A 25,822-nucleotide genomic window follows, 5' to 3' on the forward strand; every position below is an offset into this window, starting at 1 on the left:
GCAAATCTACATTGCAAAATGAACTTAAATACCACAGGGTATTAAAACTAAATGTAAAATGTGGGACTGAGCAGATGGCAAGTTCCTCTTTGTTATGGCTGAAAGTTAAATAACTCACTAGGTAATTAAAAAACTATGGAATAACATTGGCTATTCAGCCTTTCAAATTCTCTTCACCTAACACCAAGTCATTCCTGTCTGTGGGAGACAGTTACTGTTGAGTGTGAGATTCTTTGTTTAAAATTGCTTCAAACATTTGGGTTACTGAAGCCGACTGATGTAAAACCATTGTGCCCACCCCCATTACCCAATGGATTTATTCAGTGAGCAACACAAACCAGAGGGTGCCAGGTTCAACCCTGAGTTAGCTAATCTCTCTTGATAGTAATGATGTTCTAATTGACCTCAGTGCCTCTAGACTAAACGCAGAGGGGGAAATCAGCTGGATTTCCTTGCTCCCATTAGCCATTCAGGAACCCCAGCTGGAAAGTATGCTTGTATGGATAACAATATCAAGTTTGGCTGTGATGCTACCCACAGTTGAACAGTTTTCAGGATACTCTACCTAGGTTCACACATGAATCACAGTCTCTTAAAGTACTAGGGGGCAATAGACAACAATGGAATCATACACCAGACTGAAGTTTCTATCTTTACAGAGGAAGGCAGGATAGAAATAGTAATCCCTATGCAAAAGCTACTGGTAGGCAATATTAAATAAAAATAAACAATTTTATTTCAATACATAGCCAGAGGAGCACGACACAGAAATTTTAACAATCTTTATTTTCATCAACAATACAGAACATCATGCTGTTATGTGGCTATGAGAAAAGGGGGCTGAGTAAAGATGTATCTAAACTCTTGTTTGCAGATGCCAACCACCTGACTAGAAAGTGATGACTGATGGGAAGGCACAAGTCTTGAGTTTCCTATCACCCAACTGACTCATTTGTACTATGGTCAATGATTAACCTATATGGTTATAGGAGGAATTAGAGTCCAGTTCAATTCTGTCCATTTCTGTTGACAAGGCAGGACAAAAAGGAGGGTGGGGAAGAAAATCAATGAACAAACAGGAACAGAAACCTTGGCTAATGTTCCCCTCCTTCATACAGAGAGACAGAGGCCAAATTTATCACCTATAACCAGCCAACTCAATACACAGTAGGGAGCTTAAATTCAACTCCCTTTCCAGTCCATTTATCCACTGAGCCATCAAGGGACTTCTAACCAATCAGTAAGGTGGTGATTGACTTCAACAAACAATATTAAATTAGCTAAGTGACGAGAGAAACCTAGGTTCCCTTACACTGTACAATTAGGATTCACTCAGCCATGAAGCAAAACGAAGCACAATCTCCGTTATTCCTGTAAAGAGTATAGAAATCAGCCAACACAGCAGAAAATATATTAAAAAGCAGATGAAAAGCAAGCTTGAGCTCTGTTGCATGAAGAAGCACAAACAATTCCTGATATTCTGCTGGAAAATTGCATGCCCAAAAGAAAACAGAACAGAATAGCAGCAACTCATTATCAAGATGGTTCACTTCTTTTTAAATAAAGAATTTGAAAGGAAAAGTATCCAAATTAAATGATTTACCTTATAGGGACAGGTTGAACATCAAAAGGGAAATCTTTGTTATAAGAAAGAATGTTCTTTATAACTGTAAAGGAAAAAGAAAAAAAACAAACCAAAGTCTACTATTAAAAGCAGAATTGTAAGTAATTACAGGGATTTAATCTGCAGCTCCTGTAATTGTGTTTAAACTGATACAGGGATTTAATCTGCAGCCCCTGCAATCATGTTTAAGGATCTCTGAAACAGGGACTTAACAGCCAGCTTTTGAATTGTGTTGAAGAAGCTGATATAGAAATGTAAATGCCAATGGTTTGACTCGTATGATGTAATTTCTGTTGTCCAGTTTTTAATTCAATTTACTGTCACAGTCCCATGCTTTTGCACACACAACAGGGTCATCTTGAAGGATATGGTTGGTCAGCACTGTTTACTGACATAATCTCATTTATTGTATGAACAAAAATATTAAGAGAATCTTATCAACGAAAATGAAATATTTGAAATTGGGGACTTCACTCAGCAGGTAGTGAGAGTTATGGGAAAGCTAATTATAGGGAACAATCCACATTTTTTCCCCCCCTAACCACTTTTAAAAAAAAAGCTGAGTTTTCTCCTCCTCCTCTCTAGGTATTCAGGCTAATGCCTGGCTAAGCAGACAATCTACTCCTGAACCCCTGGCAATGCTAATTTGATAATAGATTCCAGGGTGACTTTATTGCCAGTAAAGCATGACAAGGAGAAACCCAAGAATATAAAATGTTGCAAGAAAGAATCCGATCCTCAGAAGAGACAAGTATGATTGGGGCATTGATTCTAGTACATCAGTGGTGTCCCTTGCTTCCGAGTTAGAGGTTATGGGTTCAAATCTCACTCCAAACACTTGGAACTTCAATGCAGTACTGACAGAGCGCTACAACGTAGGAAATGTGAATTTTCAGACAAGACGTTAGACCAAGGCCCAGTCTGCCCTCTCAGGTAATGTTAAAGATCCCAAGGTATCTTTTTTTCAATTGGATGGAGCAAATCACAGTCGTTTTCAACCTGACCTCATCCAGCACTCACCTACAGATACTTTCCAGTGGGAATCATTGAATATCAACCACTCCCAATTCCAGAGCTGCTGAAGCTAAACGTAGGACCCATTATACGATTGAATGATGAGGAAAGGTTGGAAGTTGAATGAGAAGGTATCCTACAGAATTATACAAGCTACCAAGTAGAATAGGGGGACAAAGGCATCATTTAAAAGGCAAGTAGAAGCTATGATGGGGAAAAAGAGTGTACAGGATAGAGACCACTGGTTTCTTTGAAAGGAATAACTCGACACGCTGAATGTTCCTATTCATCTGAACTTACTCCCATGAAGCATCAAAGTTCAGTGTAACGTGGTAAGTTTGTGCCATTCATGTAGAAAATCATCCCGAAGTATTTGATGGAGATAGTAATAAAAAGATGGATGCTGAGCCACAGATATTGATTAATGACCAAAAATCTTGGTCTTGGCCTTTGGGGAGGAGGAGAAGCAGGGGGATTTCGAGAAAGATTCCAGAACGAGAGGCCTTGATGACACAAAGCACGGCTGGCAGTGGAGGGTCAAAGTTAGACAAGTGGAGATTTTCAAGTGGGGTGAGGGAGGAAACAAAGCCACACAAGTCCATATGATCAAATCAAATATATCCAAAATGATCCTGTTAAATGGCTCTATGTAACTGGAATGTGACACTAGCAATTGCCAGGTCAGAATTTTATGAAGGTTTACTTCAGCCAAATTACTCTTAGATATATACCATCTGTGTCATTATATGCATGAGCAAATTAACTATAGGTATCAGAAAGCTATAGTGTCTGGTTCCTATTAGTTGAAGGACAACACAACTGTCTTTACTATTACATGTGGTACAAAAAATACTTACTTGGCTCTAACGTCTTTAGATCTTCCAATTTGAATTCTTCCTGAGTTTGTGCTGTCTATATAAAATTTAAAAATAAAAGAGGAACTTATGTAAATTATTGTCATAAAACATCCATTTCATGTGACACATCTGAGAGTAAATAAATAAATAGAAGAAAACAAACTTGTTTTGATATAAGCAGCTGTCAGGATGTCCCAAAGCACTTCACAATTAGTTAAGTACTTTTGAAGTTTGATTGCTGTTGTAATGGCATGTGGTAGTCGATTTGCGCAGAGCACGAATCCCACAAATAGAAATGGGATAAATAACCAGATAATCTGCATCCAGTCATGTTGCTTGAAGGATAAACATTGGCTCATGTTCTTTTCCGAAATACTACCATGGAACCACCAGAAGACACTGCCTAGGCCACAGTTTAATGTCTTATCTGAAAGACAACACTTCCAACAGTGCAGTGTTCCCCAGTACTGTACTAAAGGATATCTGCAGCAGTTATAATTGATAACTGAAACAATGGATTTAGGTTGTCTAACTTGGCTTGATAATTCTGCAGCAAATTTACTCAAACACAGGCTTACTTCAAAATCTGGTCAAATCAAGCCAATCTAGACCGTGATTTCCTCTGCTAAAATCACAACTGCAAGATCACCCTGTAGGGCAAAAATAATTCCTTTACTGTCAGGTACGAGCATGAAGGTGAGAATACACAAGAGAGTGAAAAGTGCAAGACAGTGCGAGTAAAACAAAGATACATTTGAATGCCACAAAGAAAATGCACATCCAATCTTCTGGTCACTTCTCTTGAGCCAAGACAGTGAATGCTAGCAGACTCGACACTGAGAAATAACTTTTAAATTTTATAGACAGATAAATTAAGGGCACTAGAAATCACAACATTGAATAATGATGGTTAGCACACTGAATCATTCATGAACACTGAAAGAATCTTTCAAATGAATCATTACCTAATAAGCTTTGAAAGATTCTTTCAGTGTTCATGAATGAATCAGATCTTTTCCCCTCATCTCCCTTCCTGATGCCTTGCTGGGGTGGGATTCCAAAGACGCCCGAGTCCTTTAGTACCTCAGTCAAGGTAATGTTGTTTACATGTACGCTAGACAATAAATGCTGACAGACATACAAGTCTGATCATGTTCTTATTAGACATCCAAACAGAAATTACTGGATAACAATCAGAATCCATCAACGTTCCCTCATCCTCCCTATCCTGGGTTGCTGAAACAGCTGTAGAGATCCCACAGTGGTAAAGATCACCAGAGACCAAGAAATAAACACTGGATCTTCCTGCTCTATTTAATCCAGGTCTACACTGAACCAGAGCACGAGGGAGTGGGGCGGGGGGGGGGGGAGCGCAGGGGGGGGGGCGAGAGGGAGAGAGCGCGGGGGGACGAGAGGGAGAGAGCGCGGGGGGGGCGAGAGGGAGAGAGCACGGGGGGACGAGAGGGAGAGAGCGCGGGGGGGCGGCGAGAGGGCGAGAGCGCGAGACGGGGGGGAGAGAGACAGGGGAGAGAGACGGGGGGGAGAGAGACGGGGGGGAGAGAGACGGGGGGAGAGAGACGGGGGGGAGAGAGACGGGGGGGAGAGAGACGGGGGGGAGAGAGACGGGGGGGAGAGAGACGGGGGGGAGAGAGACGGGGGGGAGAGAGACGGGGGGGAGAGAGACGGGGGGGAGAGAGACGGGGGGGAGAGAGACGAGGGGAGAGAGACGAGGGGAGAGAGACGAGGGGAGAGAGACGGGGGGAGAGAGACGGGGAGAGGGGAGAGAGTGGGGGGGAGAGAGACGGAGAGAGGGGAGAGAGTGGGGAGCGGGGAGAGAGGGAGAGAGAGAGATTGAAGGAAAACTTATTGAAAAATATATAAACCTTGATAAACTGCCGGATTAAGTCTCCTCAGCTGATTTTTCTCCTCCACCCCCTAATCCACAGACACAAATTGCAGCCTGCTTGTGGCAGTAACTCAGCCCTGGGATATCCTGGATCTGTCTCGCTCAACAGAGGGCTGGATAAACTTTCTGAACCATCACAAGTATTTCTCAGAGAAAGCCAGGCTATGGTGCACATCAAGAACTCTTTTTGGAGCTGATAAGTCAGCAGATATTTTGAACTATCAAGCCTTTCTACTTCAGTTAAGACATTTGCTATGATGCTCATACAGATTTGGTCCAAGATACAGTGATAGCTGATACAAGTTATGATTTCTTATGCAAATATTTGCGCTGATATTAAATACTTAATATTCAAAGCTGCTTTCAGGCAAATTATTATCTTTGACATGTCTCACCTTCCATAATTAATGAGTGAGCAACATTAAAGAACTAGTGTCAGGGTTTGAATGCTTCTTCCCATTAGAGTAATCAAGCTCCTACTGTGCCAACATGTCATGATTATCAGGGTTCAAGTTTAAGATTCCCTCCTAGGTTACTGGGTCTTCAGATAGCACGCTAATATAAACCCTACAATGTAACCAACTGCAACAGTAATAATGAATGAGCTGTAACATTGAAAATTCTCTGCCTTCTAAAAGTGCCTCCAACTTTACCCTTCATGAACCGGCACTGTTACCCAGATATTTACCACTTTTCCCTTCATCCCAATGTATCAGCAATTCACGAGCTGGCAGAGGTTTCTTGACAGATTTTCAACTGGTCTCAATTCACAGGTTAGCCAATTAAAATAAGATGATAGCACACAATTTGAGTTTGACAAGAAGAGAAAGTCATTTCAGTTGGAACAGATGGAATGGTGCCTAAAATTTTTGCCACTGGGGGGAGGAAATATGTCACTCAAAGGGACCTGAACAGATCAAGACATGAGGCAGGTTACTAACTGAGCATCGCAGTGTGCTAAATGGAACAAATCTAGCAGCTCAAAACTGAGCATCCATGAGGTGCCATGGGCCATCAGCAGCAGCACTGTACTGAACTACAATCTATAACCTCATTGCCTGATGTGGCCCTCAACCTACCATTGCTATCAAGCCAGGGACCAACCATGGTTCAATGAGGAGTGTAGAAGAGCATGTCAGGAGCAGCGCCAGACATATGCAAAACCGAGGTGCCAACCTGGTGAAGCTACAACACGGGATTACTTGCATGCTAACAACAGAAGTAGCATGCAATAGACAGAGCTAAGCGATTCCACAACTAACAGATCAGATCAAAGCTCAGCAGTCCTGTCGCAGTCATCTCAAATGGTGGTGGACAATTAAACAATCATCAGGAGGCAACAGCACCACAAATATTCCCATCCTCAATGATGGGGAGCCCCAGCATATCAATGCAAATGACAAGGCTGGAACATTCACAACCAGCTTCAACCAGAAGTGTAGAGTGGATAATCCATCTCAGCCTCCGCTGGAGGTCCCCAGCATCACTGGTGTCAGTTTTCAGCCAATTTGATTCACTCCACGCAACATCAAGTAACAGCTGAAGGCAATGTTTACAGCAAAGGCAATGGCCCCTGACAACATCCCAACTGAAGTATTGAAGTGTTCCCGAACTAGTCACGCCCCTAGTACAGCTACAACACTGGCATCTACTCGACAATGTGGAAAACTGCACAAAATACAGGACAAACCCAATCCAGCAAATTACTACCCCATCAACCTACACTAAATCATCAAAGTAATAGAAGGTGTTGTCGACAGTGCTATGAAGTGACACTTACTCAGCAATTTGTTTACTGATGCTCAGTTTGTGATCTATCAGGCTCATTCAGCTCCAGACCTCATTACAGCCTCGTTCCAAAACATGGACAAAAGAGCTGAAGCTGGGGAGTGAGGTGAAAGTGATTGTCCTTCACATCAACGCTGCATTTGACAGTGCGTCATCAAGGAGTCAACAGGAATCGGGGGAAAACTTTCCACTGGCTGGAGTCATACCGAGCACAAAGGAAGGTGGTTGCGGTTTTTGCAGGTCAATCATTTCAGTTCCAGGACATCACTGCAGGATTTCCTCAGAGTAGTGTCCTAGGCCCAGCCATCTTCATGAATGACCTTCCCTCTATAATAAGGTCACGGGGAGGTGATGGCATAGTGGTACTGTTGCTGGACTAGTAATCCAGAGACCCAGGGAAATGCTCTGGGGACCCAGGTTCAAATCCTGCCACGGAATCCTAATTAGTGATGACCACAAAACCATTGTCTATTGTTGTAAAAATGTCCTATAGGTGGTCAACACACAGAAATTTGGTTGACTCTTAAATGCCCTAGCAAGCCACTCAGTTATAACAAACCACTACAAAGTCACTGAAAAGGAATGAAACTGGACAGACCAGCATCGATCTCCGCACTGGAAACAACAATGGCAATCGCAGCCCTGTCAACCCTGCAAAGTTCTTCTTACTAACATCTGGGGGCTAGTGCCAAAATTAGGAGAGCTCTCTCACAGACTAGTCAAGCAACAGCCTGGTATAGTCATCCTCATGGAATCATACTTTACAGATAATGTCCCAGACACTACCATTATCCCTCGGTATGTCCTGTCCCACCGGCAGGACACTCCCAGCAGAGATGGCGGCACAGTGGTATGCAATCGGGAGGGAGTTGCCCTGGGAGTCCTCAACATCGACTCCGGACCCAGACCCCATGAAGTCTCATGGCATCAGGTCAAAATTGGGCAAGGAAACCTCCTGCTGGTTACTACCTCAGCTGATGAATCAATGTTCTTCCATGTTGAACATCACTTGGAGGAAGCACTGAGGATGGCAAGGGCACATAATGTACTCTGGGTGGGGTACTTCAATGTCAATTACCAAGAGTGGCCTGGTAGCACCACCACTGACCAAGCTGGCAGTGTCCAGAGGGAAAAACATACTTGATCTCATCCTCAACAACCTGCCTGCCGCAGATGCATCTGTCCATCACGGAATCAGAAGGAGTGACCACCGCACAGTCACTGTGGAGACAAAGTCCCGCCTTCACATTGAGGATACCCTCCACTGTGTTGTGTGGCATTACCACTGTGCTAAATAGGATAGTTATCAAACAGATCTAGCAGCTCAAGACTGATTCCATGAGGCGCTGTGGGCCATCAGCAGCAGTAGAATTGTACTTGAACACAATCTGTAACCTCATGGTCCCGCATATGTCCCACTTCACCATTACCATCAAGCCAGGGGATCGACCCTTGCTTCAATGAAGAGTGCAGGAGCACATACCTAAAAATGAGGTGTCAACCTGGTGAAGCTATAACACAGGACTATTTGTGTGCCAAACAGCATAAACAGCAAGTGATAGACAGAGCGAAGCGATCCCACAATCAATGGATCAGATCTAGGCTCTCCATCCTGCCACATCCAGTTGTGAGTGGTGGTGGACAATTAAACAACTCACTGGAGGAGGCGGCCCCACAAATATCCCCATCCTTAATGACAGAGGAGCCCAGCACATCAGTGCAAAAGATAAGGCTGAAGAATTTGCAACAATCTTCAGCCAGAAGTGCCAAGTGGATGATCCATCTCAGCCTCCTCCAGCGGTTGCCAGCAACACAGATGCCAGTCTTTAGCCAATTCAATTCAATCCATGTGATAGCAAGAAATGGCTGAAGGCACTGGATACTGCAAAGACTATGGGCCCTGACAATATTCTGGCAATAGTACTGCAGACTTGTGCTCCAGAACTTGCCACACCCCTAGCCAAGCTGTTCCAGTACAGTTACAAAACTGTCATCTACCCGGCTATGTGGAAAATTGCCCAGGTATGTCCTGTATACAAAAAGCAGGACAAATCCAACCTGCCAATTACCGCCCCATCAGTCTACTCTCCATCATCAGTAAAGAAATGGAAGGGGTCATCAACAGTGCTATCAAGCGGCACTTGCTTAGCAATAACCTGCTCACTGATGCCCAGTTTGGGTTCCGCCGGGACCACTCAGCTCCTGACCTCATTACAGCCTTGGTTCAAACATGGACAAAAGAGCTGAACTCCCAAGGTAAGGTGAGAGCAACTGCTCTTGACATCAAGGCAGCAGTTGATTGACTGTGGCATCAAGGAGCCCTAGCAAAACTGGAGTCAATGGGAATCAGGAGGAAAACATTAGCACTGGGCAACAATCATCCCCACCCAGTAAGAATCTAACCATTGCCCCTTTACATTCAATGGTATTGTGAACCATTACTGAATCTCCCACCATCCATCTGCTGCAAACCATTGATAAATTTGATAAATTTAACTGCACCAGCCACATAAATTATTTGGCTACAGGAGCAGGTCAGAGGCTGGGAATTGTGTGTCAAATAACTCACCTTTTGGACTCCCCAAAGCCTACATGGCACAAATCAGAAGTGTGATGGGATATTTTCCACTGACCTCTCTAACAGTCCAGTGGGTATACCTATACCACATGGACTGCAGTGATTCAAAAGGGTGGCTCACCACCATCTTCTCAAGGGCAATTAGGGATGGGCAATAAATGCTGGCCTTGCCAGTGATGTCCACATCCCATTTATGAGTATATAAAATCAAAACTGTGGATGGCATCACATGCAAGCTCAATCTTGTGTTCAGCTAAAATCCATACATGAACCTCTGAGCAGAAGTGGTCGGATAATCAGGAACAGATAGAGACCTCAGGACAGAGCGCTGGAGACAAAATGTAGTATCTCTACCTCAGAGGGCAGCTAATTTAACACAGCTTAGGCAGTCTTTGGGTCACAGAATCACAAAAATCACACAGTACAGAAGAGGCCCTTCGGCCCATCAAGTCTGCATCGACGCATGACCTACCTACCTAATCCCATTTACCACCTGGCCCATAGCCTTGAACGTTCTGACATGCCAAGTGCTCATCCAGGTACTTTTTAAAGGATGTGAGGCAACCCACCTCCATCACCCTGCCAGGCAGCGCATTCCAGACCGTCACCACCCTCTAGTTACATTCCCACCTAGCTGTGTCATCAGCAAATTTGGAAATATTACAATTGGTCCCCACATCAAAATAATTTATATAGATTGTGAACAGCTGTGGACCCAGCACTGATCCTTGCTGTACCCCACTGGTAACAGTCTGCCATTCTGTGAATGACTCGTTTATTCCTACTCTCTGCTTTCTGTCTGCTAACCAATTCTCAATCCATACCAGTCTATTTCCCCCAATCCCATGCGCTCTAACTTTATTTACAAATCCTGTGTGAGACGTTATCAAAAGCCTTCTGAAAATCCAAATATACCACATCCACTGGTTCTCCTTTATCAATGTGATAAGTATGCTCCAAAACTCCAACAAGCTAGTCAAATATGATTTCCCTTTTACAAATCCATGTTGACTCTGCACACTTTTACCACTCTTTTCTAAATGTTCAATTATCAACCTTTATAATAGATTCTAACATTTTCCCTACTACTGACATCAAACCAACAGGTCTCTCGTTGTCCATTCACCCTCTTCCTCCTTGCTGAAATAGTGAGGTTACATTTGCTACTTTCCAGTCTGCAGGAACCTTTCCAGTATCTATTGAATTTTGAAAGATAATCACCAATGCATCCACTATCTCTCCAGTCACCTCCTTCAACACTCTGGGATGAAGCTCATCTAGTCCAGGGGATATTTCAACCTACAATCCAGTTAATTTTGCAAGTCCTACCTCTTTGCTAATACTAATTTCTTTTAGTTCCTCAGTTTCACAAGTCCCTTGGTTGCCTAGTATTTCTTCAGTGAAGACAGACGCAAAGTAACTGTTTAGTTTCTCCATTTCCCTATACTCCACTATAAATTCTCCTGTCCCCAGCCATAATGGGCCCACATTTGTCCTAGCTAATCTTTTCCTTTTCACATACCTGAAGAAGCTTTTACAGTTCGCTTTGAAGTTCCTCACTAGTTTGCATTCATATTCTTTTTCCTTCCTTAGTCAGTTTCTTGGTCCTCCTTTGCTGGATTCTCAATTGCTCCCAATCCTCAGGCTTCCCACTTTTTCTGGCAACCTTATAAGCCACTTTCTTTGATCTAAAGCAATCTTTAATTTCTTTTGTTAATCACGGTTGATTTACCTTTCCCTTTGGGTTTTTGTGCCTGAGAGGAATGTATATCTATTGTGTAGTATTTCCTTAAATACCAGCCATTGTCTGTCTATATCAAATCTTTTAGTGTATTTTCCCAATCCACCATAGCCGTTTTGCCATTCATAATTCCCTTTCTTCAGATTTAATAGCCTAATTTCAGAATGAACTATATCACATTCAAACGTAATTCAAAATTCTATCATTTTATGGTCACTATTTCAAAAGGGCTCCTTTACAGCAAGGTTAGCCCTTTCTCATTACACCACACTAAATCCAAAATAACCCAATTCCTAGTTGGTTCCTCAACGTACTGTTCCAGAAACCCATCTCATACATGTTCCAGGAATTCCTCCTCCACAGCATTAGTGCTGATTTGGTTAACCCAGTCTATGTGTAAATTGAAGTCGTTCATTATTACTGTATTACCCACATTACACATATCTCTAATTTCCTGACTTATACTGTGCCCAACATTACCACGATAGTTTGGTGGCCTATAAACAACTCCCACCAATGTTGGATGCCCCTTGCTGTTTCTTAGCTCCACCCAAAAATTGATTCTACATCTTGATCCTTCGATCTAAGATCCTCTCTTACTAATGTACTGATCTTGTCCTTTATTATGAGTACTAACCCACCTCCTTTTCCTTTTATGCCTATCCCTTCTAAATGCTAAATATCTTTGAATATTCAGTTCTCAGTCTTGGTCAACCTATAGCCACGTCTCTGTAATGGCAATCTAATCACACCTATATACCTCAATTTGTGCTTTCAGGTTATCAGCCTTTTTATCTGAACGCATGTAGCATTTGCTGAGTGCCTTTAATTCTGCTTTTTTAACATTATTCTCGATTCTTATTTGATGCTTCCCTGTGCTTCATCTGCCTTCTATTTTTACCAGTTTTGCTTCCCTCAAAGGTTCCCAGCCCCCTGCCAATCTAGTTTAAACCCTCCCCAACAGCACTAGAGAATCTCCCTGCGAGGATGTTAGTCCCAGTCTGGCTAAGGTGCAGCATGTCTATCTTGTACAGGTCCCCACCAGTCCCAGAACCAGTCCCAATGCCTCAGAAAGCAGGTGCTCTCCCTTCTACACCAGTTCTCTAGCCACATGTTCAATCGCGCAATTCTCATATTTCTATGCTCAGTAGCACGTAGGACTGGAAGTAATCTTCAGATTACTGCTTTTCAATCTCCTTCCTAGCTCCCTGAAATCTGCTATCATGACTTCATGCCCCTTCCTACCAAAATAATTGGAACCGATGTGGACCACAACTTCTGGCTGTTCACTCTCCTCCAGAAGAACGTCCTGCAGCCCTACCTTTGTAATATTCTATTCACCTTAAGTTAGGGAATATCAGTCTCTGGACTACTTCCATTAATAATATCTGTGTAAGGATGGAGTGAAGGGACAGATGGCGAGGAAACAGTTTGTGCAGTTGGGAATTTGGTTCAGGCGGGAAATAAGTGCACAGGAGTAAAGAGGGGCTCCTTTTTCCACTTCCTTTCAGCTTCCAGTAGTTAGTGAGTTTTCTTCCTTTGTCTCCAAGATAGGTGAGTGCAACTTTCTATTTACTTTAACTGTGTAAATTATTACTAATTGACTAATTAAATAAATAAGTTTGGACAGAAATGGCAGGGCTGATAGTGTGTTGTGATTGCAGCATATGGGTACTGCAATCCCAGGCAACCATATCAGCAGTGTCTGCAGTTTAAGCAACTTCGGCGCAGAGTTGCTGAGCTGGAGTCCGAGTTGTGGACATTGCAGGCTATCAGGGAGGGGGAGAGTTACATGGACATCCCTTACGTTAGGCAGAACCTTAAGAGTTAGTCTATGGTCAGGGACAGGAGGGTGAGACTGTGAGTCAGGCATGTATGGGAAATCAGCATGTAGTGTTTTTTTAAATTATTCATTCATGGGATGTGGATGTTTGATAGAGTAGATGCTGAGAGATTGTTTCTGCTGGTCGGGTAATCTAAAACACTGGCGCACAGTCTCAGCATAAGGGGCCAATCATTTAGCGCTGCTATGGGGAGAAATTACTTCACTCAAAGGCTTGTGAATCTTTGGAATTCGCTGCCCCAGAGGGTTGTGGATGCTCCATCACTGAACACATTTAAGGCTGGGATAGACAGGTTTTTGGTGTTTCAGGGAATTAAGGAATAAGGGGAGCAGGTGGGAAAATGGAGTTGAAGCCCAACATCAGCCATGATCGTATTAAATGGCAGAGTAGGCTCAACTAGAGTGTGGTCTACTCCTGCTCCTATTTCTTGTGTTCTGTGCACAATGGGGTAACAATACATCACAATTTCATTCATTTGAACAAACTCCCATGTCTAAAATATACCGTAGAGCTTCTACTTCTCTCAGAAATCTGAACATCACACGATAAATTCAATTAAAATGTATATTTACAAGGTTATCCGATTAGTAGTACCTGCAAAGCTGTACTTCGTAATTCAAGGCATGTCGCTATTTTGCCGAGTGTTTTCTGTGAAAAAGTGAAAAGTACTGTTAGATACTTTAGATGGGAGACAGAGCATTCACAAGGACAACAATAATATCAATTTCACCAGAGGCTGGCTACAGAAATGACATTTACATTTTTAAAAATTAATTCTTGTGATGTGGGCATCGCTTGCTAGGCCAGAATTTATTGCCTATCCCTAGTTGCCCTTGAGTCTTTGTGAACTGCTGTAGTCCATGTGGTGTAGGTACACTCACAGTGCTGTTAGGGAGGGAGTTCCAGGATTTTGACCCAATGACAGTGAAGATACGGTGAAATATTTCCAAGTCAGGATGGTGAGTGGCTTGGAGGGGATCTTCCAGCTGGTGGTGTTTCTGTCTAACTGCTGCCCTTGTCCTTATAGATGGGAGCGGCCGTGGGTTTGGAAGGTGTTTACGGAGTCTTGGTGAGTTCCTGCGGTGCATCTTTATATAAGTCCTTAGATACCTTAGCTAAACTGCAATCAAATTACTTTGAAACTCATTTCACATTGTCATGACTCACTGGGGATAGCGCGCTGTAATATCAAGCCCCACTGTTCCCCGAGCCGTGACAAATGAGAAAAAGTTTGATTAAACTACCAGATTGTCCCAATTCTACTTAACTGTTTAATTTAGATTAACAGAATATAAGCACCAAGTTTGTAAACATAATAAGTAAATAACTGTTTATTGAACAAATCGTTGTAAACTAGTGGCAAAAGAAAGAAATACGAACTGCTAATTTCTAACATCACAACTTAAACTCTACCCCCTTCTGAAGTAAATCCCAATATACACACATACATGACACATAAGACACACAAATCATGGATTTTAAGGGTGGGATAAAACAGTTCAATAGTACCAATTCCGATTTGATGGGTTGATTTTGATCAATGCCTTTCAAATTCCTTTCAGTTCTTGTTGGTGACACTAGGTGGTCTTCCAGCACTTTCAGTATTTAGTTCACTGGTTGAGTACTTCCAATGTCTCTAACAGTGATTTTCCCCTTTGCTTCTTGACAGAGGATTTTAGAGAGAGCAGGTTAGAGAGATATCAGGAGAAAAAGCCAGCTAGCTATTCTTGTAGGATTACTGGAATCTTACACACACTGGACAGAGAGAGGTTTTAGGTCTTTTCCCTTTCAGGCTAGGAGCTATTCAGCTGCCTTGCTCGTCACACAAAATCTTAGTCACTTGGTCAGGAGCCAATTAAAATGCTGTTGTCAGGCAGCTCCCTTGGTCCAGGACTCTAGTACAGCACAATCCTGTCTTTCATAGCACACTCTGTTCCAGGGCTGCAACATTGTATATATCTCTCATCCTGTTCCAGTGGACATGTCTTTCAACCTGCAGCCATTGTAATTTCAAAATCCACATTCCAACAGAAAATAAAAAGATATGTTCTTTACAACAGTCCAAAAGAAATAACAAGATATGTTCCATGCAACATACAAAATCCCATGAATACTATTGAAGTGAATAATTAATTAAGCTTTCCCACAATATTGACTGAGAGTGAAATGTTAACTTGACATGGCAAGAACCTCCTGTGCTTTCAATAGTGCCAAGGGACCTTTAAATCACTACTTGAACTGCCAGAACAGGCAAACAAGGGTCAATTTCAGTTCAGCTGAAGAATGGAAAGAGTAATTGAGACCAAGGGTGCGACAGGTCTTGGACACTCAACTTTTATTCATTATCCATGGCTGCTGTGACTGGTAAGGCACTTATTCCACAGTGTTTTCTCTTCTGCACCTGGCTGGAATTCAGTTGAAATTTAGTGAATCCTCTGCTTGCACCAACATCATTCACTTGTTAGGGTGGGAATGGAATCAGTTCAAATTATCAGACACACCCTCTTGGATTTCAGCTCCTGGCATTATACTGTGCTGGATCCAGACCTAAATGCTTTTTATCTTCACACCTTGGCAGACAGAGGTAATGGGCTTTCCAATTCGTAATAGCCAGCTGGTTTTGACAAAGGTGATCAAAATTTTATTTTTCATCTAAAGAATCTGTATATATTAACATCTGCATACACATTAGCAACAACCCAGCTCATGTAGATGGAATGCTCATGTCTTCCATTTTATTTCCATTACATAGGATATACAGCACAGAAACAGTCCACGTGGTGTTTTGGCTCCATGCAAACCTCCTCCCATCTTTCCTCATCTACATCTATCAGAGAGGAAAATGTCTAGCCAAGGGAAAAGCTTACTGTGTTGTTTCAATTTGAAACTATTTAAGAACTGGAATTCCTTATATATCACCATCTCAAATCACTTCATAGCACAGTGAATTATGGTGAAGATTTACTTCTATATAGAATCATAGCAATTACAGTGCAGCAGTACCTTACAATGCTGTGACCTCTACCACCTAGAAGGAAAGGACAGCAGATAGATGGGAACACCACTACCTTCACGTTGCCCTCTAAGTCTCACACCATCCTGACTTGGAACTATATTGCCATTGCTGGGTCAAAATCCTAGAACTTCCTTACTAACAGCAGTTTGGGTGTACCTACACCACATGGACTGCAGCAGTTCAAGAAGGTGGCTCAACACCACCAAGTTTAATTAGGGATTGGTAATGGGACACCCACATCCCGTGAAAGAACGGTGCAGCCCACCACACTTGTGTAGTGCTGGTTCTTCGTAGGATATACAGCAGAGAAATAGGCCAACCAGTCCAACCGTTCCATGCTGGTGTTTGTGCTCCACAAAAGCTTGTTTCCTATCCTCCTTTATCTAATATTATAAGCGTTATCTGCAATTTCTTTCTCGTGTTTATCTAGCTTCATCATTAATATATCTGTGTTATTGATCTCAACCACTCCTTTGGATAACAATTTCACATTCTCATCACTCTGAACAAAGTTTCTCCAATGTTGTAGGACTTGAAATGTTAGCTCTGTTTCTCTTTCCACAGATGCTGCCAGGCCTGTTGAGTTTTCCCAGCATTTTCTGTTTTATTTCCCCTAAATTCCCTGTTGGATTTATAAGTGGCTTTCCTATATTTATAGCCCCTAGCTTCCAGAGTGTTGATGGTGGGGGGGTAGAGAGAAGGCTCAGCAATGGTAAAGCCATTGCATGTCAAGGGGAGACAGTAAGATTCCCTCGTTAGAGATGGTCATTGCTTGGCGTGAATGTTACTTGCCACCTCTTAGCTCAAGCCAGTATGTTGTCCAGATCTTGCTGCATTTGGGCACAGACTGCTTCTTTATCTGAAGAGTTATAAATGATGCTGAATGCTTTGCAATCATCAGCAAACATCCCCATTTCTGACCTTAAGATAGAGGGAAGGTAATTGATGAAGCAGCTGAACATGGTTGGGCCTAATACTCTATCCTGAGGAACTCCTGCAGCTAAGTCCCAGGTCTGAGGTGACTGGCCTCCAACAACTCCAGCCAGTGAAGAGTTCTCCCCCCCAACCCAAATTCACATTGACTTCAATCGTACTAGGGCTCCTTGATGCCACATTCCTACCATCTAACTGCCAGGCAATGCCCATTTGAACAAGTGAGTCTAACCACTTCCCCTTGATATTCATCAGCACCACCACTGCAGTCTTCCTCATTGTAAACATTCTGGGGGTCACCATTGACAAGAAACTTAAGTGGACGAGCCACATAAATACCGTGGCTACAAGTGCAGGTCAGAGATTGGGAATTCTGCAGCAAACAATTCACCTCCTGATTCCCCAAAACCACCCACTATCTACTAGGCACAAGTCAAGAGTGTGATAGCATGCACTCCAGGGGTGCGATGAGTGCACTTCCAAAAACAGTCAAGAGGCTTGACACCAGGACAAAGCAGCCCACTTGATCAGCATCCCTAGCCAACACCCTAAACATTCACTCCCTCCACCACTAGCACACGGTGCCCCTGCTGTGTGTAACATCCACAATATGCACTGTAGCAGCTCTTTTCTCCAAGTTTGGATCAAGGCTATAATGATGTCTGGTGCCAAGTATTCCTGGCAGAACACAAACTGAGCATCATGATCATTTAGTTAGGGTAGATATGTTTCCATTTGTAAGCGACACAAAAACCAGGGGACTCAACTTAAGAATAAAAGGTCGACTGTTTCAGACGTAGATGGGGGAATTTTGTTCTCTCAAAAGGGTCGGTAGTTAGTGGAATTCACTTCCCCAGAAAGTAGTGGAGGCTGGGTTATTAAATTTATTCAAGGCTGAGTTAGACAGATTTTTGAGAGACAAGGGAGTAAAGAGTTATTGGGGGGGGGTACAGAAAAGTGGCATTGAGACCACAATCAGATCAGCCATGATGTTATTCAATGGCGGAGCAGGCTCAGAAGGCTGAATCACCTACTCCTGCTCCCAAGTCCTATGTTCCTGTGCTGCTTGATACCACTGTTAATTAATCATTATCAAAGTAACTGAAAATGTGAGTAGATGAATGGGGGTGGCTGGGCGGGGGGGGGGCGGGGGGGGGGGGGGGTGGTGTTCATCTGGATTGGATTTGTCCTGCTTTTTATGGACAAGAAGCTCTGGCTGGTAAAAGTAGGGAAAATCCCAAGATTTTTCTATAAGTATATCAATGGGAAGAGGATAACCAGGGAAAGAGTAAGGCCCATAAGGGACCAAGGAGGCAATCTATGGGTGGAGCCAGAGGACATCGCTAGAATGTTGAATGAATACTTCACATCCATCTTCACCCAAGAGAATGAGGATGAAGGTATCGATCTCAGGGAGAGAGACTACGAGGTTCTTGAGCAAATTGAAGTTGGGAGTGACAAGGTATTGGAGGTGTTGGCAGGCTTAAAAGTGGACAAATCTCCAGGTCCAGATGATGTGTGTCCCATACTGTTGAAGGAGGCAAGGGAGGAGATCGCAGGGGCTCTGACCCAAATCTTTAATTCCTCTCTGGCCATGGAAGAGATGCCAGAGGACTGGAGAATAGTTAATGTGGTTCCTCTATTTAAGAAGGGTTGTAGAGATAAGCCAGGGAACTACAGATAAGTGAGTCTCACGTCCGTGGTAGGGAAACTATTGGAGAAAATTCTGAAGGAGAGAATCTATCTCCAATTGGAGAGGCAAGGTTTGATCAGGGATAGTCAGCATGGCTTTGTCAGAGGGAGGTCATGCCTAACAAATATGATTGAATTTTTGGAGGTGACGACCAGATGTGTAGATGAGAATAGTGCAGTTGATACAGTTTATATGGATTTCAGCAAAGCCTTTGACAAGGTCCCACATGGGAGACTTATAAAGTAGGCAAATGCACATGGGATACAGGGTAATTTGATAAGGTGGATTCAAAATTGGCTTAGTTATAGGAGACAGAGGGTAATGACAGAAGGATGCTTTAGTGACTGGAAGCCAGTGTCCAGTGGCGTACCACAGGGTTCTGTGCTGGGTCCCCTATTATTCGTCATTTATATAAACGACTTAGGTTACTATGTGGGGGGTAGGATTAGTAAGTTTGCGGATGACACAAAGATTGGCCGGGTGGTTAACATTGAGATTGAGTGTCTTGGGCTAGATGGAGATATAGATGGGATGGTCAAATGGGCAGATAAATGGCAGATGGAATTTAGCCCTGAAAAGTGTGAGGTGATACACTTTGGAAGGAGTAATTTGAGAAGGAAGTATTCAAAGAACGGCATGACACTAGGAAGTTCTGAGGGACAAAGGGACCTTGGCGTGTGTGTCCATAGATCTCTGAAGGCGGAGGGCATGTTAGTGGGGTGGTGAAAAAGGCATATGGGACCCTTGCCTTTATCAATCGAGGCATAGATTAAAAAAGTAGGGAGGTCACATTGGAGTTATATAGAACCTTGGTGAGGTCACAGCTGGAGTAGTGTGTGCAGTTCTGGTCGCCACATTATAGGAAGGATGTGATTGCACTGGAGGGGGTGCAGAGGAAATTCTTCAGGATGTTGCCTGGGATGAAACATTTAAGTTATGAAGAGAGGTTGGATAGACTTGGCTTGTTTTTACTGGAGCAGAGAAGACTGAGGGGTGACCTGATCGAGGTGTACAAAATTATGAGGGGCATGGACAGGGTGGATGGGGAGCAGCTGTTCCCCTTAGCTGAAGGGTCAGTCATGAGGGGACATAAGTTCAAGGTGAGGGGCAGGAGGTTTAGGTGGAATGTAAGGAAAAGCTTTTTTACCCAGAGGGTGGTGACGGTCTGGAATGCGCTGCCTGGGAGGATGGTGGAGATGGGTTGCCTCACATCCTTTAAAAAATACCTGGATGAGCACTTGGCACATCATAACATTCAAGGCTGTGGGCCAAGTGCTGGTAAATGGGGTCAGGTAGGTAGGTCAGGTGTTTCTCACGTGTCAGTGCAGACTCGATGGCCGAAGGGCCTCTTCTTCACTGTGTGATTCTGAGAGAACATATCTGAGCAATTTTCCATTGTCGGGGAGCTGCCAGTGTTGTAGCTGTACTAGGACAGCTTGGACAAAGGCGCAGCTAATTCTGGAGCACAGACTTCAGTACTACCACCAGCATGTTGTTGGGGTCTGTAGCCTTTGCTGTACTCAGAGTGCTCAGCCATTTCATGATATCAACTGGAGTGAATGTAATTGGCTGAAGCCTAACAGCTGTGATGGTGGGGGTGAGGATCATTCATTCATTCATTCTTCATTTCTTGATGAAGATGGTTGCAAATGCTTCAGCCTTGTCTTATGCACTCACATGCAGAATCCACTGTCATGGAGGATGGGGATATTCATACAGTCTTCTCTTCCCATTAGTTGTTCAATTGTCCATCACCATTCTCAACAGGATTTAGCAGGACTAGAGTTCTGATCTGATCTTTGGTTGTGGGGTCACTTAGCTCCCTATCTATAGCATGTTGCTTCCACTGTTTAGCATGCATGAAGTCCGGTGTTGCATATTCACCAACTTAGCAACTCATTTATGCCTGATGCTGCTCCTGGCATGCACTCCTACACACAAGGGGAAGTGGTGAGGGATATGCTCTGCACTGAAGTTACAGACTGTGATGAAATACAATTTTGCTGCTGCTGATGGCCCTCAACACTCATGGATGCTCAGTTTTGAGCTGCTAGATCTGTTTTGAATCTATCTCATTTCACACTGTGGTAAAGTCACACATCAGGATGGTGTCCTGTGTACAAAGAAACAATGAAGAAGGGACTCTATTGCCACAAGAACTGTGCAGTGATCATTCATATCAGTAGGATCAGTATTTGGGGCCCCAGCTGTTAACAATATACATCAATGATTTGGATGTAGGGACCAAATGGAATATTTCTAAGTTCGCGCATGACTCAAAGCTAGATGGGAATGTGCGTTGCAAGGAAGCTGTAAAGCAGCTTCAAGAGGATTTGGACAATTTGAGTGAGTGAGCAAGAACTTGACAGATGGAATAAAATGTAAAAAATTGTGAGGTCATCCACTTAGGAGGAACACATGTGCAGAGTATTTCTTAAATGGTAAGAGATTAGAAAGTGTCGATGTACAAAGGGACCTGGGTGTCCTCGTCAATAAGTTACTGAAGGCTAGGAAGGTGCAGCAAGCAATTAGCAAGGCTAATATTATGTTAGCCTTTGTCACAAAAAGATTGAGTATTGGAGTAGCGAAGTCTTGCTTCAATTGTATAGAAGCTTGGTTAGACCGCACCTGGAGTACTGCGTGCAGTCTTGTCCCCTTACCTCAGAAAGGATATTATTGAGATAGGGGGAGTGCAACAAAGGTTCATCAGACTTGTTCCCAGAATAGCAGGGCTGTCCTATGAAGAGAGATTGGGGAAACTGGGCCTATTTCTCTGGTGTTTCAAAGAATGAGAGGTGACCTCATTGAAACCTATAAATACTTAAATGGATAGATGGGTAGATGAGGGTAAGATGTTTCCCCTGGTTGGGGAGAGTCTAGAACCAGGGGACACAGTTTCAAAATAAGGGGGAAGCCACTTAGGACCTGGGTGAGGAGATTTTTTTCTTACTCAGAGGATTGTGAATCTTTAGAATTCTCTACCCCAGAGGGCTGTGGAAGCTCAGTGATTGAGTATGTTTAAGGTAGAGATTGACAGATTTCTAAATACCAATGACATAAAGGGATATGGGAGAGTCTTGGAAAAGGGCTTGAAGTGGATGATCGGCCAGGATCATATTGAATAGTGGACAGGCTCAATGGGCTGAATGGACCACTCCTGCTCTTATGTTTGACTTAATGCCATGAAGCATCATGGATTCAAAGTCAATGTTGAGAACTCCCAAGGTCAGTCCCACCCAAGGCTATACCATTGTGCTGCCACCTCTGGTGTGTCTGTGATGGGCAGGACTAACTAGGAATGGTGATAAAGGAGTCTGAGACATTGGCACTATGATATGACCATGTCAGGCTGCTGCTTGACTAGTCTGTGGGACAGTTCTCCCAACTTTGGCACAAATTCTCAGTTGTTTGTCAGGAGGACTTTGCAGAATCGACTTGGCCGAATTCACCATTGTCATTTCCCGTCCCTAGATTGATGGCAGGTTCTCAGGTTTTATTCTCCGTTTGTAATATTTGATACAACTGAGTAGTTTGCTGTGACATTTCAGAGGACAGTTAAGAGTCAACCACATTGCTGTGGGTCTGGGGTCACATCAAGGCCAAACTGATTAAGGAAGACAGATTTCCTCCCCGAAAGGTCATGAGTGAACCAAATGTGTTTTTCAAACAATTCAGTAGACCATAAGACATAGGATCAGAAATTAGGCCATTTGGCCCATTGAGTCTGCTCTGCCACTCAATCATGGCTGATAAGTTTTTCAACTCCATTCTCCCGCCTTCTCCCCGTAATCTTTGATCCCTTTACCAATCAAGAACCTATCTATCTCCGTCTTAAATAAATTCAATGACCTGGCCTCCACAGCCTTCTGTGGTAATGAATTCCATAGATTCACCACTCTCTGACTAAAGAAGTTTCTCCTCATCTCTGTCCTAAAAGGTCTTCCCTTTACTCTGAGGCTGTGCCCTTGGGTCCTAGTCTCTCCTACTAATCCCAGGCCTTTCAGTATTCTGTAAGTTTCAATCAGATCCCCCCTCATCCTTCTAAACTCCATCGAGTATAGACCCAGAGTCCTCAAACGTTCCTCATATGTTAAGCCTTTCATTCCTGGGATTGTTCTCGTGAACCTCCTCTGGACCCTCTCCAGGGCCAGAACATCCTTCCTGAGATACGGGGCCCAAAATTGCTCACAATATTCTAAATGTGGTCTGACCAGAGCCTTATAAAGCTTCAGCAGCACATCCCTGCTTTTAGTCCTCTCAAAATAAATGCCAACATTGCATTTGCCTTCCTAACTACCGACTCAACCTGCAAGTTAACCTTAAGAGAATCCTGGACTAGGACTCCCAAATCCCTTTGCACTCCAGATTTCTGAATTCTCTCCCCATTTAGAAAATAGTCTATGCCTCTATTCTTCCTACCAAAGTGCATGACCTCACACTTCCCCACGTTGTATTCCATCTGCCACTTCTTTGCCCATTCTCCTAACCTGTCCAAATCCTTCTGCAGCCTCCCTGCCTCCTCAATACTACCTGTCCCTCCACCTATCTTTGTATCATCTGCAAACTTAAACAGAATGCCCTCAGTTCCTTCATCTAGATCATTAATGTATAAAGTGAAAAGTTGTGGTCCCAACACTGACCCCTGCGGAACTCCGGCCGCCATCCTGAAAAGGACCCCCTTATTACCATTCTCTGCCTCCTGCCAGATAGCCAATCTTCTATCCATGCTAGTACCTTGCCTCTAACACCATGGGCTCTTATCTTACTGAGCAGCCTCCTATGCGGCACCTTGTCAAAGGCCTTCTGCAAGTCCAAGTAGATAACATCCATTGGCTCTCCCTTGTCTAACCAACTCGTTACCTCCTCAAAGAATTCTAACAGATTTTTCAGGCATGACCTCCCCTTGATGAAACCATGCTGACTTTGCCCGATTTTTACCATGCACTTCCAAGTATTCTGAAATCTCATCCTTAATAATGGACTCTAAAATCTTACCAATGACCGAGGTCAGGCTAATCGACCTGTAATTTCCTGTCTTTTGCCTCACTTCTTTCTTAAACAGGGGGGTTACATTAGCGATTTTCCACTCCTCTAGGACCCTCCCTGACTCCAGTGATTCCTGAAAGATCACCACTAACGCTCCCACTATCTCTTCAGCTATCTCTTCAGAACTCTGGGGTGTAATCCATCTGGTCCAGGTGATTTATCCACCTTCAGACCTTTCAGTTTTCCTAGCACCTTCTCCTTGGTAATGGCCACCAAACTCACCTCTGCCCCCCGACTCTCTTGAACTTTGGGGATATTACTCGTGTCTTCCACCGTGAAGACTGACGCAAAGTACCTATTCAGTTCCTCTGCCATTTCTTTGTTCCCCACTACTACTTCTCCAGCGTCATTTTACAGCGGCCCAATGTCCATTTTTGCCTCTCTCTTACCCTTTATATGTCTAAAAAACTCTTGCAATCTTCTTTTATATTACTGGCTAGTTTACCCTCATATTTAATCTTCTCCCTCCTTATTTCTTTTTTAATTGTCCTCTGTTGGTCTTTGTAGGTTTCCCAATCCCTGGTTTTCCACTGCTCTTCGCCGCATTGTATGCTTTCTCTTTAGCTTTTATGCTGTCCCTGACTTCCCTTGTCAGCCATGGTTGCCTCATCCTCCCTTTAGTATGCTTCTCCTTCCTAGGGATGAATTTTTGCTATGTCTCCCAAATTACTCCCAAAAACTCCTGCCATTGCTGTTCCACTATCTTTCCTGCTAGGCTTATCTCCCAGTCAATTCTGGCCAGCTTCTCCCTCATGCCTCTGTAGTTGCCTTCATTCAACTGTAATACCGTTACATCTGATTCCAGCTTTTTCTTCTCAAATTGCAGGGTAAATTCTATCACATTATGGTCACTTCCTCCTAAGGGTTCCTTCACCTTAAGCTCCCTTATCAATCTGCCTCATTACACATCACTAAATCTAGAATTGCCTGTTCCCTAGTGGGATCCACCACAAGCTGCTCCAAAAAGTCATCTCGTAGACATTCTACAAATTCCTTTTCTTGGGATCCACTACCAACCTGATTTTCCCAGTCTACCTGCATATTGAAATCCCCCATGATCACTGTAACCTTGCCTTTCTTACACGCCTTTTCTATCTCCTGGTGTATCTTGTGCCCCACATCCTGACTACTGTTCGGAGGCCGGTACATAACTCCCATTATGGTTTTTTTTACCTTTGCGGTTCCTCAACTCTACCCACAGATTCTACAGCATCTGACCCTACGTCATTTCTTGCTATTGATTTAATTTCATTTCTTACTAACAAAGCAACCCCACCCCCTCTGTCAAGCTGCCTATCTTTTCGATATGATGTATATGGTCAGTGTTACTGATAATAGCTTTTAGTGCAGGTTTATTTGATTAACTGAATTTAAATTCCCCAGCTGCCCTTGTGGGATTTGAACTCGTATATCCAGATCATTAATCAAGGCCTCTGGATTACTAGCCCAGTAACAATTAACTCTTGTAACACAAGAGCAGGTGAGCTTAACAGTGATCACATCCCATAGAAAGCTTGCCTAAACATCCAGGCGCACATCAAGAACAGTTGCTTAGAGATGCTACCAAAGGGCTGCAGGCAACTGTGGGATCTTGCCATGGCTACAGTCAGCATCTTCAAAATGAAAGGAAGAAAGTATAATGAAAAGGAAAAATTGAAAATCAAAAACCAGATCTTTTTTCTTCAAGAAAGCAGAATAAGCAAGGACAAATTAGAAAAACTAAAACATACTCAGATACATTTTACCCACAACCTCTAGCATCTAATTAGTGGAATGAGAAAT

The 25,822-nt window shown here is 43.4% G+C and overlaps 1 protein-coding gene across 2 annotated transcripts in view; it reads right to left on the bottom strand.

Annotated features, from left to right (window-relative positions):
• aida (axin interactor, dorsalization associated) overlaps window positions 1-25,822 on the bottom strand; it is a 77,677-nt gene that overhangs the window by 37,954 nt on the left and 13,901 nt on the right. For both annotated transcript variants that reach the window (XM_041188054.1, XM_041188053.1), the window contains exons 3-5: window positions 13,947-14,000; window positions 3,496-3,550; window positions 1,604-1,667 (exon numbers count right to left, since the gene is read on the bottom strand). In XM_041188054.1, the coding sequence (XP_041043988.1) occupies window positions 1,604-1,667; window positions 3,496-3,550; window positions 13,947-14,000 (173 nt within the window). The remainder of the gene's footprint in view (window positions 1-1,603; window positions 1,668-3,495; window positions 3,551-13,946; window positions 14,001-25,822) is intronic.

The sequence above is a fragment of the Carcharodon carcharias genome, chromosome 5 (assembly GCF_017639515.1).
Source record: "Carcharodon carcharias isolate sCarCar2 chromosome 5, sCarCar2.pri, whole genome shotgun sequence".
In the NCBI taxonomy this organism is placed as follows: Eukaryota; Metazoa; Chordata; class Chondrichthyes; order Lamniformes; family Lamnidae; genus Carcharodon; species Carcharodon carcharias.